This window comes from Martes martes, assembly GCF_963455335.1.
Source record: "Martes martes genome assembly, chromosome: 13".
NCBI classification, from domain to species: domain Eukaryota; kingdom Metazoa; phylum Chordata; class Mammalia; order Carnivora; family Mustelidae; genus Martes; species Martes martes.
Window position 1 is genome coordinate 74007207 of NC_137901.1, and position 15219 is coordinate 74022425.

General features: G+C 51.9%; 2 protein-coding genes across 5 annotated transcripts in view; both read right to left on the minus strand.

Annotated features, from left to right (window-relative positions):
* Window positions 1–1459: 1459 nt before the first annotated feature.
* Window positions 1460–6149, minus strand: CRYBB3 (crystallin beta B3; the record flags this gene model as incomplete). The annotated part of the gene is made up of 5 exons (XM_080822157.1): window positions 1460–1769; window positions 2691–2833; window positions 3925–4057; window positions 4608–4726; window positions 6075–6149. 5 exons carry the CDS (start codon window positions 6147–6149, stop codon window positions 1604–1606), a joined length of 636 nt encoding a protein of 211 aa, XP_080678283.1. The 3' UTR covers window positions 1460–1603.
* Window positions 6150–9601: 3452 nt separating this feature from the next.
* Window positions 9602–15219, minus strand: part of KIAA1671 — a 128469-nt gene continuing 122851 nt past the window's right edge. For all 4 annotated transcript variants that reach the window (XM_080821544.1, XM_080821547.1, XM_080821545.1 and 1 more), the window contains one exon: window positions 9602–14889. The gene's annotated coding sequence lies outside the window, so the exon portion shown is untranslated. The remainder of the gene's footprint in view (window positions 14890–15219) is intronic.

The following is a 15219-nucleotide window of genomic DNA, read 5'->3' on the forward strand; positions in this document are numbered from 1 at the left end:
CAGGGAAGCACACAGGACAGGTAACTGGAGGTGGGAAGGCTGAGGTCAGGTCCCTGGGACTGCAGGAAGCCAGCTGTCACCTGACTCTCTGAGAGGACACTCCCTCCTCATCCCATGGGGGCCAGAGGAGACCCCCATTTATGGCTGGCCCTGCCATGGCATCCCCCTTCAGCCAGATGAAGGCACGGAGGATTGGAGAAGTCACGGTCAGCGGGGGGAGGTGGGATGAGGGCTCAGTCCCCCAGCCGAGGCTGCAGAAGCCCTGTGGGAGGTGGACAGAGCTACCAATGCATGGAAAAGAGAGAGTCAGAGAGATCATACCATCAGGGCTCAGCTGGTGGCCTCCCGGCTTAGCCCCCTGCAACCCCTGTGGCCCCATGGTCTACACTCTGCTCTACAGTCAGAAGAATCCTGTTAAGTTGTATCTGTCCTCCTTCAGACTCTCCATGGCTCCCACCTCCCTCAGACAAGAGTCTGTGGAGCCCTAACTGTTCTGACCCCACTCCCTCTCTGACCACTCCCCCATTCAACCGCTTACTCCTTTCTGAACCGACTGTGGTCCTCACCAAGTCTCCATCACACAGCCCACACCCTGGTTGGGACCTTCACACCCACTACTCCTCTACCTGGAATGTTCTTATGGTTCATTCAGGTCTCAACTCAAATGTCACCGCCTCAGAGCAGAGTTCTCTGACCACCCCCCCCCATCAGCTGCCATCATAATATTGCACTTTCCTTCTGCAGCGTGATTCAGAATCTACTTATTTGTCTGTTTCCTGTCTGTCTCCTAGACGGTGAACTCTGTGAGAGCAGGAATTTGTTTTGTTCCCTGTTGTGTCCTCAGGCTTCGGACAGGGCCTGGCATTTGCTGAATCAATTAATGAAAACAGACACTGATAGAGAGTTGGAGGGGGATATGATGGATAGATGGATGGATGGATGGGTGGACAGATGGATGGGAGAGAGAGCGAATGGATGGATCAATGGGAGGATGGATGGATGGATGGATGGACTGACAGATGGATGCATGGATGGGAGAGAGACAGAATGGATGGATCAATGGGAGAATGGCTGGCTGGCTAGATGGATGGATAGATGGACAGATGGACTGACGGATGGATGGATGGATGGATGGATGGATGGATGGATGGGTGGATGGGAGAGAGACAGAATGGATGGATCAATAGGAGAATGAATGGAAAGAACTGACTGAAGAATGCATGGAAGGATGGATAGAAAGATGGGTGGGTGGAAGGATGGATAGGCAGATGGATAGATGGATGGACAGACTGAAAGATGGAAACACAAGAAAACAAACACAAAATCAGTGCAAGTTGCTCATGTGCTCCTGCCAAAAACAACCAGAGCCTCGGGTAGGAGCCCAGCTCACAGCCCCCCTTGGGGGTTCTCAGAACCCCAAAGCCCCAGCCCCCTCAAGAAGTGACGCAGAGGAACATGGCAGGTGGGGGACCGGCCCCAGGCTTTATTGAGCAGATTCCGGGGAAGGGGGGACAGGCAGACCATCACCCTGGCCCTGGAGCCTCCTCTTCTTGCCTCTGCTGACCCCCAGGGCGGGCCTGGGCCACTGGGGCCTGGGTGCCCTTCAGCTGCTGAGGAAACAGCCCCGCTTGTGCCACTTCTGGTCGCGGATGCGGCGCACGGACTGCAGCTGTGGCTGGTTCGCGTCCCACTCGTTCCAGTGGCGGTACTCGCCCCGCTCGAACACGTACTGGCGCCCGCGGTAGCCAGGGAACTCATAGCCGACCCACCTGCCGGGAACCAAGGTCGGAGTGAGGACAGTCAGCCCTCTGCCTCCAGCCACACCAAAACTTTTAAAGCCAGCATCTCTGCTTGGCTAAATTTCTCCCTGGCTCCCCAATGCCCTCCAGATGAATTCGAACTCACTACCCAGCTCACAGGTCCTGCACGAACCATCTCCAGCTTCGTCCCTCAATGCGCCTTCTCCACACCCCATACTCCAACCTCTCTTACTCTACTTTCCTTGAAGTGGACTGTCTCTGAGCCCTTACACAGGCTGTTCCTTCCGCCTGGAACACTCTTCCTTGTCTCATCCGTGGCCCTCTCTGCCTTTTCATTCGTATTCTTTACATCTCAATTTATATGTCTCCTCCTCCAGGAAAGCCTTTGCTGATTCCCCCAGGCTGAATCGAGTGCCTGGAGGGGACTCCCAGAGCCCCAGTGTTCCCCCCCATCGTAATCCTGATCACAGTGAATTATGGATACCTGTCTCCTTGTCTCCCTGGCAGACTAAAATTCTTAAGGGCAGAGGCTGTGTAGTTCTTGTTGCCCCTCTACTCCACACATAAAAATGTTTACTAAAAAGCTGTTGAATAAATTATTGTCAGGGAGAGGTGGCACCCTTCAAGGCTCAACCCCAGCCCACAGGGTGAGATGCAGTCACTGACAAAGGGAAGGTGATCTTAAGATTGCATTAACAGAGGTATTAAGCCTGGAAGGAGGGAGGTGATGTACCATGTACTCTCCCATGTGCTATTCAGCTCCTACCTAGAGAACCACTATGTCACTTCTTACCCTGGTAAGAAAGACCAGGATTATGAAAAGGACCTAGAAGAGCAGGGGCGGCCACTTTGTAGGAAACACAGTGAAGAGAGATTCTATCTGGAGCCAGAGGATGGGGCAGGGGCAGGAGTGGGGAATGGGTCCCTTACGTCCCGTTGATGGCCCGGATGCTCGCCACGCGGTCCTGGAAGCCATGAGCCCAGAGGCTGGGCACGTCGTCATCTACTATTTCCATCTTGCGGCCGCTGAAGGCTGGGTTCTCAAACAGGTGCAGCTTGTGATCTGGGCCGTCCTGGGGACGGGATCACGGGGTGAGCCGGCTGTTCCCACTCTCAGAGTAAGAGTTGGGAGGTGCGAGGAAGAGTTCGGTGACCACTCAGCCAGGCCCACCCCCAAGCCCATTGCCTGAGGAACAGGATTCCCGAAAGGCCCGCACAGGGGACAGCGGTTGGGGCGGTTCCTCCAGAGCCACTCTCCTTAGGAATCTTAGAGCCAGGAAGCCATGACACCGAGAGGGAGCCTTTCAGCTCTGGTGAAACCCCACCATTTAGCAGATAGGGAAACCCAGGCACAGAGAGGCCAGAAGGTGATAAAAGTCAATAACAGAGGAGGATTCCCTGTTCGCTAAACCAGGCTCTGATGCGGTCTTCTTAGATTTCCTCCTGCTGTCATCCAAGCAGGCATCGGTTACTGTGACAAGGAGAGAGGGCTGGAGCGGCCACCGAGAGTGGGGGAAGCAGGTGGAGGGAGCAGAGTGACATTTAAAAGTGTCACTGTGGGGGCGCCTGGGTGGCTCAGTGGGTTGAGCCGCTGCTTTCAGCTCAGGTCATGATCTCAGGGTCCTGGGATCGAGTCCCACATCGGGCTCTCTGCTCAGCGGGGAGCCTGCTTCCTCCTCTCTCTCTGCCTGCCTCTCTGCCTACTTGTGATCTCTCTCTGTCAAATAAATAAATAAAATCTTTAAAAAAAATAAAATAAAAATTAAAAGTGTCACTGTGGACCGAGTACCTTCTGGGTGTTTGGGAAAGGCAAGTGAAGAATCAGTTCCTTTCTGAAGCTACTTTCTGAATGTGTTGCTTTGAGTACAATACTGATCCGGGCCAGTATTGAGTACAATACTGGGCCATGAGGCTTCTGATTTTTAATAGGGTTACGCAGAGAAGTGTCAATGCTGTGCTGGGAATTCAAGATGTGAATCGTGGTGTCCCGATCCCCAGCCCCATGACCATAGCCAGCTTCCTCTCATCCCATGCAATCTCTCAGGTCGGAGATGAAGAGGGCCCTCCGCAAGCTGGACCCGTACCAGCCCCGCCCTCCGCTGAGCTTCTGCAGGGAGCTTGGATGACAAGCTTCTAGGAGGTCCCCGAAGCGGGAGGTACTTACGATGAGCAGAGGGCGGAGGGACAGGAGGCTATCACTGTGGTGGCTGTTGGACCAGGCATCCCAACGAGGGTAATCTCCCTTCTCCAGCACAAACTGCTCCCCACGGAAGGCTCTGCGCTCGAATGCCAGCCACCTGCAGGAGGAAGCAGGCCTGGGTCACTGCTGCTGTTGCTGCGGGAGGGCCCTTGTCTAATGAGGAAGGACCCCCAAGCTGCTGACCTTTGACCTTCAACGCTCCCTCCAACCTGACCGCGGACCCCTAGTCCGGGTATTAAAGGAGATCCTAGAACATCCTGGAAGCTGAGACTCTGAGCCCGAAAATCATCCCGGGAAACAGTATGGAGAATCTATTTTATCTGCAGCCTCCGTGTAAGTGCTCGGGAACGTCCTTCCAGTGTCTGGCACATAGTAGGTAATCCAAAGACAAATTCCTCTCCCTCCTTCTCCTTCACCTTATTATTATGTTATTGTTGTTATTTATGTGCATCTTTCCATTCGTTTTCACAAAAACTTCGTCTGAAGTGCATGCCTGTTATCCCCATTTGATAGACAGGAAAACTGAGGCCAGAGATGGGAAAGGAGTCGCTTATGGCCCCCGAGCAGATCTAGAACGGGAACCTGGCCCTCCTGCCTCCCAGGAGGTTCGGGGCTGTGAGGAGGGGGCTGGGGGTCCAGGTACTCACGGCCCAGACTCCACCTGGATGGAGCCCACCTTCTCCAGCAGGCTCTCCGTCAGGTTGGGGCACTCGGCCGAGAGCTCGCACCGCTTGCCCTGGAAGTTCTCCATTTCGTACACGATGACCTGAAAGGGCAGCACCCTGAGCACCCCATGGGGGGTCAGGCTCCCAGTCCCAGTCCCAGACCCCAGCCTGCACAGTCCCGCTCAGGGCAGGGCGGGGAGGTACCATCCATCCCTTGGGCTCCATCCCCTCTGCCTTGACCCCTCCGGAGCCAGCAGGGGCCACGGGCTTGCACTGCCCCCTCGTGGCTATCGAAGGGAATGCCTCCAGGAACCTCAAATGAGGGGTTGCAACTAGCATTTGGCAGGTCCCTATCTGGGAGAGTGAAATGACCCAGGGAAGGAAATGAAGCTGCTTATGGCCAGGAGGAAATGTGGGCCCCGTTTTAAACTTCTCAAGAGAGGCCAGAAAGCTATATTTCCCCAAATGTGAAATTTCCCTGTGCCTGACAACGGAAAACACCAGTTGGCAATTTCTGGGCCCCTCTTCACCGGTCCGATGTCCAGAGAGGAAAAGGCTGCGAAGGAAAGGAAGTCTACACCTCTCTTATCCACCTAGAAGCACAAACTGTCTTCAGAGAAGATCCCTGGGGACACCTCTATTCTGGTTATTTTATAGAAGGTTCAGAAAGGGTAAGTCACTTGTCTCAGGCTGCACAGCACATTAGGTAGAAGCACCAGGCCTCAAGAAGTGGGCTGGCGGTTTTCTCCCCTGCCCTGGTGCAGACAGGGCATGGCCCACAGATGCCAGAGGAACAGGAAGGGCCGGCAGTGGCACCCACCTTCATGGTGGGCAGCTGTCTCTGGGGCTTTGCAAAGGCCTTGAGAAGTCCCTAGACCAGCCCTGTGCTCCCACCAATCAGGCCCAGTGCCGAGCAGGCCTCTGCTTCTTTTCCACTCTCTTCAAAGCCACCAGCACATCTGAAGGAATGCGCTTGCCCACAGTTATCCCCTTAGTCAGCCCATCCTTAGACCCTGTCTCAGATTAAAGCCCCTAGGAACAGCTCGGAGAGGGAAGAGCTGACAAATTCTAGCTTTTGGAATTCTCCTTAGCACCAATTCTGGGGGCTGAGATGGGGAGCATTGCTCCCATTTTCCAGATGGGGCTGTTGAGGCCCAGAGAAGCCGGGGAACTGGACTGAGGTCAGGCAGGAGAGTCAGCACCCTGTCTCCTGAGACCCCCCGGCCTCTTTGCCCCATGGAGTCAGGCTGCGTTTGGGCGGCGAGTTCCCTTCTGCAGATGAGGACACAGAAGAGAGGAGATGCAGTATAGTCATGGTGAGCGAGGTGTCTTCCCAGCCCCTGATGGCTGGAAGGGCCGCTCTTCCTTTCTGCCTGGCAGAGAAGCTGACCCCGAGGATCAAGGACAACCCCAGCCCCACAGCTCCTGGAACCCCTCCCTGCCCTGTACCTTGTAGCTGCCCCCAAGGCCTCCATGGCTCTTGCCAGCCGCAGCCTGCTCTGGCGTTCCGTGCTGTTCCGCCATGTCCCCAGGAACACCTCTGGCTCCAACCAAAGGAAAATGAATGAGTCACCAGGTCCCCCCTGGGCCACACCAGGTGCTGATGTGATTGAAGTCAAAGATGAGCATTGGAGTCGGGTTGCCTATGGGACGTGGTCATCACTCCCTGCCTTCAGTCATTCAGTCATTCAATAAACATCCACCAAGCACCCATCATGGGCCACAGGGACTGGCACAGTCAGTGGGTTCAGGATCCCTATTTCGTAGAGGGAAACCTGAGGCCCGGTGAGCTGAAGCCACTTCCCCAAGGCACACAGTGATGGAGTCACCAGGAAGGGGCCTGCCTCCAAAAGGCCTGCCCTTCCCCTTCACCCAATTGCTGCCCCCCCTCAAATGGGGTTCTTCAAGCTCCATGTAGACACACCACGCCTGGACCCTGCCAGAGTGTGGGCTTCAGCGGGGTTCCTCTACAGGGATCTCTCCTTCCTCCACGCTCTGGACTAGTCTTCTGTTCATTCATTCCTCTGTCCACCAAAGATTCTATGAGCACCTGCTCAGGGCCTGGCCTGCTGCTGGGTGACCGGGATGAACAGGAGACCACAGACTGGTAGGAAAGGGACAGACAGACATCTAGAGAAAGCATGATGTGGAACTGGGTCCTGGAACACCCACAGCAGCCCAGTTTTCGTACATTTGGTTATTCATTCCATGTGCATTTATGAAGCACTTAGTGTATACCAGCCACTTCAAGAGACACAGACACAGAGAGACAGTTCCCCTTCATCCCTGTGGGGACAGGCCCCAAGGTAGTCATGACAGGGTAGTCATGGGAGGATTGTCATGATCTCCGTGATACATGGACACACAGGACTATTCTCCAGTTTATCAGCATGCACACACACACACACACACACACACACACACGCTCCTATGATCACACAGTCACATCACACCCATCGAACACGACAACCTTCCCCTCTCTCTCTCACATGCACACCATGCCCCTTTCAAACACAGGCCCAGTGCCAGCTCCTGGAAGACCCCCAGGATCCTTGGCAGTCTTCCAATTGGCTTGCTCCCCCTCCAGCTATGCTCAGTCTTTGGAGGCCCCTTCCCCTAAGCACCTGCCCAGGGGCTCAACCCTGGCCACCTCCCTCGGACACCAGTGGAGCTTGGTGGCTCGAAGAGGTACTCCCTCTTGGCTCCAACCCTTAAGTGAGTCCCCAGTTTGTGCAGGGGTCCGCCGTGCACGCTGCAGGGAGATCCCCAAAGGCCTGGGCCTGCAAATGCAGCCCTCGCCTCCCCGCCCCTGCCCGTCCCAGAATGAACCTGCTGCTGTAGCCTCAGGAAGAACAGAGGGGCCAGCACCGTCTGCAGACTCAGTCTGCCTTTGCTAGCAGTGTCCTATTTATGGGCGCTTTTCGACAGCCCAGCATATCTCAGCCTGCTGACATAGCGCCCTGTCTACCCAATTCCGTTCAGGCCATTTCACTCCAATAGTAGACCCAGGAGGCCCCAGTGCCTGTGTCCCTCCGCCACGGCCCCTGATGGCGTCTCGGGGACCGACGGACCTCATCAGCTTTGTGATAAGCCTGACAGTACTAGGGGGGTGTATTGGGGTGTAAAGCTCTCCAGTGCCCTTTCTTGGGCTTCCCGGAGCCATCACTTCCTGTTTGGGTTAATGACAGCCTTGGAAGGACACCAGCCCTTAAAGTGAGGGACTCCAGAATCACTCAGTTTTCCCATGGGCCACATGGCCTAAGGTTTACGTCAGATGACCCTAAATATAACCCTCAAATTGGGTTTCCATGGGATGCTGTAACAGACCTGACAAAGGTTTATTTTCTTCCTATAGAAGGCATACACAATGGACAGCTCCCATTTATTGAAGACCTACTGTGTGCAAGGCACTGTGCCAGCTTCATGAACATTATGTTTAATCCTCCCCCAGCCTCTTTAGGGAAGGAATTGCGATCCCCCTTTCAGAGATGGCTCAGAAACTGAATTCAGAGAGGTGAAGTCATTTACCCCAAGTCACACAGCAGAGAGAAGGAGGAGGGGCTGGCTTGCCACAGGGCCTGTATCTTAGCTTTAATAGAAATAAAGGTGATTATGATAGTCACCTTATTTGTGACCCCGCAAAAGAAACAAACCCAAACAAACAGAAAGCAAGAAACAGGGGCGCCTGGGTGGCTCAGTGGGTTAAGCCTCTGCCTTTGGCTCTGGTCATGATCTCAGGGTCCTGGGATCCAGTCCCGCATCAGGCTCTCTGCTCAGCAGGAAGCCTACTTCCCCCTACCTCCCTCTGCCTGCCCCTCTGAGTACTTGTGATCTCTGTCAAATAAATAAATAAAATCTTTTAAAAAAAGAAACCAAGAAACAAATTCAAGTCAAAAACATAGGTGCATGCATTTTCTAAGTATAATTAGTGATTATTGGAAGACTAAAATGGAGGGAGGGCCAAGGAGTGAATTGTTACAGAACAGGGTTTGGTTTTGTCATGATTTTTGGCTAAAGTCCTCCAGTCGGCCTGCAACTCGGTTACCCCACACCCCTGGAGATAGTGGTGGGATGCTGTGGGTGGCAGCTGCCCTCTGGAAGCAGGAGGACCCGTGTGACTTTGGCTGAGCTGCTGGAGGTCAGCAGCACCCGTAAATGGACAACCACGGAGAGAACATGGAGCAAAGCACTCGGCTCAGGCTGCTACTTTCTTGCTTCCACTCACTGAGGATCCTGCCCGCTATTGATAGTTCAAACCCAGGGACTACCTCCTGCTGGTGACCACAGAATGCAGAGGTGGATTCGACCCCAACCTTGGGATGCAGCCGCCACCTGTTAGCGATCTAAGAGGAAAAAAAGGGCTGGTGTGACTTCCTCCCATCAGATCCTTTAGGATCCCAAGGACCTAGGTGCATACCCAGCACCTTCACACACCACGTTTTCTTTCCTTGGGCTTGAGTTCTCAGTATTGGCACTATTGGCGTCTGGGGCCAGTTAACTCTTGGTGGTGGGGGAGCTGTCCTGTTCACTGAGGGGATATTGAGCAGAATCCCCAGTCTCTACCCCTTAGATGCCAGCAGCATCTCCCTTCCCACTTTGCAGTAAGCAGAAATGTCTCCCATCATTGCCTTTGCCAGGTGTCATGGTGGGGGTGGGGGGCGGTGCGCACAATCCACCCAGTTGAGAACCACTGGCTTCAACTCTTGCCTACTAAGGTCACTAACACCATCCCCCATATGGGAGCTCCGATGCTCAGCGATATCTCACAGCCGGGAGGAGGCAGAGGGAGGATTCAAGCCCATGTTGAATGGAAATTCTGCTTTGTCTCCACGGGTCCCCCTCACCCAGGACCCCAGCTCCCCCCTTCCTGCCACGTGGCCCCCAGCTCAGCAGACAACAGACCGATTCAGCTGGGGACGGGTGTGCATGCATGGGAGAGCCCATTCATCCACACACTGACACACTGAGTTCTTCAGTGCAACTTGCATCAAAGCTTTATTTGCCATTTTCATGGTCTGAATGCAACATCTTTGTACATGCAGAGGTCATTCTGTGTGACGGCAGTTGGCCAGGTCCCCAACTGTTCTTCTGTGCGTAGGAAACCTCTTTACAGTTACAAAATATAAAAGCACTTGTAGATACCCAATACTCTGTGAGGTCCAGGAAGCCCCGTTTGTTTTAACGTTAAAAATATAGGTTTTTCTAGATGAATTCTCAGTCACGCGAGTAGAGATTCTTTCTGGGATTGGAGAAAGTGCCTGTCGTCCACCTTCTGTTCAGAACCCCTTAGAGCTTGTGAATTCGTAAGGCAATTGCAAGAACGCCAGCAGGCAGCAGGTGTAACTTTCCTGTACACGGGACTCCAGTTTCTTTCCTGCCATGACTCAGGAAGGGACTCAGAAGAAAGGCTCGGAAAATATAGTGTATTTATATGTATTTCCACTCCCCGCCCCTTCTTACGAAGTGTTTTGATGATCAGAGTCATCTGGGAAGTGCATCACTTCTAGAATAGTGGTATGATTCAGGAAACAACACAGTACAAAATACCTTCCATAACACAATATATTACTTTGTGAGCCCCCAGTTTACAGATCTATAGATCTGTTTATAGATCTATAAACTATGTAGAATGAGATCAGCAAAAAGCTCAAATTGTTCTTTAGACAACGGCATGGTTTTGTTTGTTTGGGGTTTTGTTTGTTTGTTTGTTTGTTTGTTTTTGCAGGTGTGACACCATTAGAGATTGTCCAAAAAAAAAAAAAAAAAAAAGGCCAGTCTGATTCATGGAGGGAGATTATTAGGTAGCAGGTTAGAAGGTGACTCTTTAAGGAAATTTGGGGGTGGGGGAGGGGGATAAGCTGATTGATTTTAAAGGTTAAATTGCTAGGAACCTCAGGCTGATTTTCCAGAACACAAGTTTTCTGCACCCCTCCCTGAAGGACCCAATCCAAACCAGAGAAAGCAAATTCTAGAGGGGTGGGAGCCAAAGGGGAGAGGCTGGTGAAGACCGTGGCTTTCCACGTGGCTCTGAATTTTCAGAACCTCAGTTTCCCCCAAATCCCAACAGGGTTGACTCATAGCAGCTCCTCAGCAGAACCCGGATCCATGGCTCCCCAGGTAGCGGTCGCCAAGGGTGGGCCCCCTTCCGGATGTGGAGTGGTTCCCTCCATGTCAACATTGTCCCTCTTACCCCGTGGACTCACGAGGCCATGGGAGTTTTGCTTCCACGTTTTAACACGTGGTGGAGGAAGAAAGGCACAATTGAGGCTGTGGCAGGCTTCCCCGTGACTGCAGTGACCTGTCACGGTGTAACTTAGGGGCGAGGGTGTCTTCCGTTGGATGGAGCTTTTCTCCTGCCTCCACATCTCCCTCTCGGGTTCACCCTGAAATGCTAGTTTACACGAAGGCTAAGTAATCTGGCTTCCTGTACTGAGTGATGGGACTGGGGGGCCGGGGGAGGGGAGCCATGGGGATTGAGGGCACAAAACAGACACTGGTGAGGGAGAGGCAGGCTCCAGTCCTCTCCGTGGGACACTGTCTTCCATGTAGGCCCAAGTCGCCTTTAAAAAAGCACATAGTTTTGGAGGTGATCTGACCACACACCTGTGGATTTTCAGCTTTGTGATCATGCCTAGCTTCTGGGGTAATCTGGGGGCATCATAGTGGAAATTTAAATATACAAGCATTAAGTGGACAAGGCAGCCCCCAGGGCTGACGACAAGCAGCTGAGCTCCTTTCTATGGGGGGAAGCATGCCAATGGTTTCCTCCGCTCCCTTGCACAGCCTCTAAGCTCTGGGACCTGAGGCTTGAGCCTATTTGATGTTCGCTCCTTAGCAATACCTAGAGTTGGCCTCGTTTCCCTGGATGCACAAAGGCAAACACATTTGTCTGAAAGGACTTGGCCTGTCTCCCTGGAAGAGCTCCCACCTGATTGTCCTCTTCTCGAATCCTGGATAACCTGAGGCTGTCAGGTCCATGTCACTCAAAACCCCCAACATGAAAGAACACGAGGCTTTGGTTTCACCAGAATTTCTCTGGGGGCACCAAGGAATTCTCCACAATACTGATTTTTGAAGCCTCACTGTGGGATTTCATAGGCCAAAGGCCTCTGTTTCATCAGGCAAGGGCCATGAGGAAGGGGATCTAGATACGGACTTATCAAAACACCAGCCGTCAAAACGCTGATGTACAAAGGGTGTGTGTGTGTGTGTGTGTGTGTGTGTGTGTGTGTGTGTTTAGAGATTGTACATACATAGGGATTTGCATTCTGTGAAAGACTCTCATTTAAGGAGAGCCAAAGGCCCCCAGAAAGGTGATTGGATGAGGGCAGGTGACTTGATTGCATACAAACGATTAAGGCATATTAAGTTAGTTTAAAAATAGACAGATTTCCAAAGGCAGTTCCAGGCCAACTCAAGAAATTAGCAAACAACCTCTCGCTTAGCGCCAGAGAGCTCACTCAGTTTAGGAAGAGGGGAAAACCAACAATGCACTTGCCCAGCTATCTGAAAAAGTTCCAAGCATCAGTCACTTCTAATTTCACTGGACTGAGCATAGTGGGGTCCAGGGGTCAAGGGGAGTCTGCATGGAGAGGGTGGCTCCTGATCCACTGTGAGGGTCTGCTGTGCAGTAGAGAGGTGAGGCTGCTCTCGTCAGTTCATGGGAGGGGGGTGGACTTTGTATGTTCTAATCACCAAGGAATTAAATGGATTTCTGTTTCCAATCAAGGTGTGGAAGGTTAGGCAAAAGATCTCCAGGTTAATCTCAAGTTTAAGTCTCCAGGTAGTCTCATGTCTTTCTTTCCTGTTGGGTATACCTGGGCTAAAACGTAAGTAATTAAGAATCGGAGAGTTTTGCATTGTACCTATAGCCTCATTGAACAGAGCAGGTCAGTTCCTATTGTCTATGATGGTACCGAGGGGCCCTTCCCACCTGAAGGAAAGACAGACAGCAGCCAGGAAGCGCTGGTCAGAACACGAGGAGTGTCTTTAAAGGGGACCTACTGACCTGGAAAGCCATTGTATCAACATTGTTTCAAAACATGAACCAGATCTAGGGGCTCCCGGATGGCTCAGCTGGCTAAACATCTGACTCTTGATCTTAGCTCAGGTCTTGATCTCAGGATCATGAGTTCAAGCCCTGCGTCGAACTTAAAAACAAAACAAAACAAAACAAAACAAAAACCCCCAAACAGAACATTAACTAGATATAAAAGAAAGAAAGAATGAAGGAAAAGAAAGAAAAGAAAATTCACCCAAAGCAGCAGTTCCTGGAGGAATCAAATCTCCACCTAATGGCCACAGAAAACTGACTGACCACTAACTCGGGGAATGAAAAGAACACAAATTATTATCAAGCAGGGCCAAATCTCTAGACATGAGGCTCCAGATGCAAAAGGCTTGGTGGGTGACAGGATCCAACAACTGCCCATTGGTAGCCCAAGGTCACCCCACAGGACCTGGGGCGGGGGAGGAGCTTCAGTCTCTGTCCGTGGTGCCGAACCCGGAGAAACAGGTTGCTCTCCATCCTTCACCCCAAGTGAAGGAAGAGATGGAAAAGGATGATGAGAAAGAAGAGATAGGGAGACAAATGGAGACTCCTGGAGACGTGGCCAGGAAGAAGGAAGGTATGTTTTGACACCATTTGCAAATAATGGATTTTCAAGAAACACTTGCATGTCTTGGGAAATCAGTGGGTAAGGCCCATCCCTTCCATATCTAGCCTTAGGAAACTCAGTCCTGGGGCCCCTCAGCAGTCACAGGGGGCCCTGTGAACTGTCCCAAGTGTCTTTCTCGCCAACAGGCATTTCTCCAGCAAGGTTGGCACACGGTTTATGGCAACTCCAAGCATGGCAGGTGGCCAGTCAAGCCTATCTGGGATGTTTGCTGGAGACTTGGGTTTCAGAGGTGGAGGAGGCTGGTGTTGAGGATTTCCAAAAAGAAAGACCATGTAGAGAGTGCCTACAACCCCCAGAGGTCTTAGAGATTCCTGGGAATGAGCTTAGAGCAAGGAAGAAAAAAAAAAGAGGCAAGGCAAACCCTATATTTTGTCACCTAGCATCCAGCACCTCTGTCCAGAGAAGGATTTCAGCAAGACCTTCCCTTCCTACATTTGGACCTAAAGGAAGCACTCTGTCAGGTGGTGTTTGCAAGGGGTGGGGCGGGGGAGTGGTAGAAGGAAGAGGTGAGAAGAAACAGAAGAACCCTCCCCCCATTCATGCATTTGTTCCAATTTGGAATGAATCTTCTACGCCAGTATCTTAGGTGCTGTTCAAAAAAGACTGGAGAAGAAGATTCTTAGGGTGGGTCTGCTGTTTGAGAGGGAAAGGCACTGCCATCCGGGCTGCCGCCACTGATGAACCCTTGAGGCCAAGGGACAAAGGTCACTCCACAGAAACCAGAGCTCAAATGAAAAGAAACCAGGAAAATATATACACAGAGGTGACAGCTGGAATTTTTTTAAAAAAACACAGATAGGGGTAAGATAACCTGAGATGATCGGATACTTCAAGCAAATTATTCATACACCTTTCCTTCTGCTGAACGTGAGAAAACATACATACATATCAAATTTCAAAAAAAATTGGCTGAATTATTGCTTTAACGCCTTCTAAAGCAAACCAAAGTGATGTATAATGAACAGATCATCTCTGCACACAGCCCCATTGTAAGGATAAACACACCTGAAATGAGGATGGGTATGTTTAAAACACTGGAGCTGCTGATTCTTGGAGAGGGAGGGAGATGGAACTTGCCAAAAAAACAAACACAGCCCAACCCAGTGACGCTGTCTTGGGCCACAATTACAGCAGGAAACTTGATTTTCTTCTTCCTTGGAAATAGGCTTTTGAAAGGGACCTCCCCTGGTGTCAGGGAAAGGGATACTTTCACAATACAGGTGTTTTCCGGAGCCCGGGGAGATGGTCCAACTCAGATCAATGTTCCCGGAGTGATGTCTCTGGGCGGAGACAGAGAGCGGAAATGGACATTGTTCACGTAAAACACAAAACCACCAGCATGGACAATTCTGGGCAGCCTGGCTTTGTTCTCAGCCTCAAGTGTTGTCTGGGGAGACGTGCAAGTGCTGGAGGAGGGTGGGTCTTCGCACCCCAATCTGGGGAGAGCCTCTGCAGGGGGCGGGAGTCACCGGGCCGTGTTCTCCACCCGGCTGGAAGGGTCTAGGCAGGAACGGCATCAGCGTGGCCTCATCTTCGGGTTCTGACAGTTAAGGCTTCTGTTCGTTAGACGTGGCAGTGTCCCCTGTCTGGAGAGGAGGGGACAGTTCTGGTGTCAGCAAAGGGAACATGGGACCCTCGGTGTCTCTGCCATCAAGCTTTTAAACCTTGTCTGGTATTCTCCGAGATGGCCAGCCCCCAGCCCCACAGGTCACAGGCCAGAAAAGATAACCTTTTTTTTTTTTTTTTTTTTTTTTGGAGTGGAGTGAGGAAGGGGACAAGTGGCCAAATGCAGTAGAACCCACGGGAAGTGTAAGGTCAGGTTAGGGTTCCAGCCTGTTTCCTCAAATGGATGGCTGGAAGGTTCACAGAGATATGACATATACAGCACTAAACACAAAAGCCAACATAGGATCCCA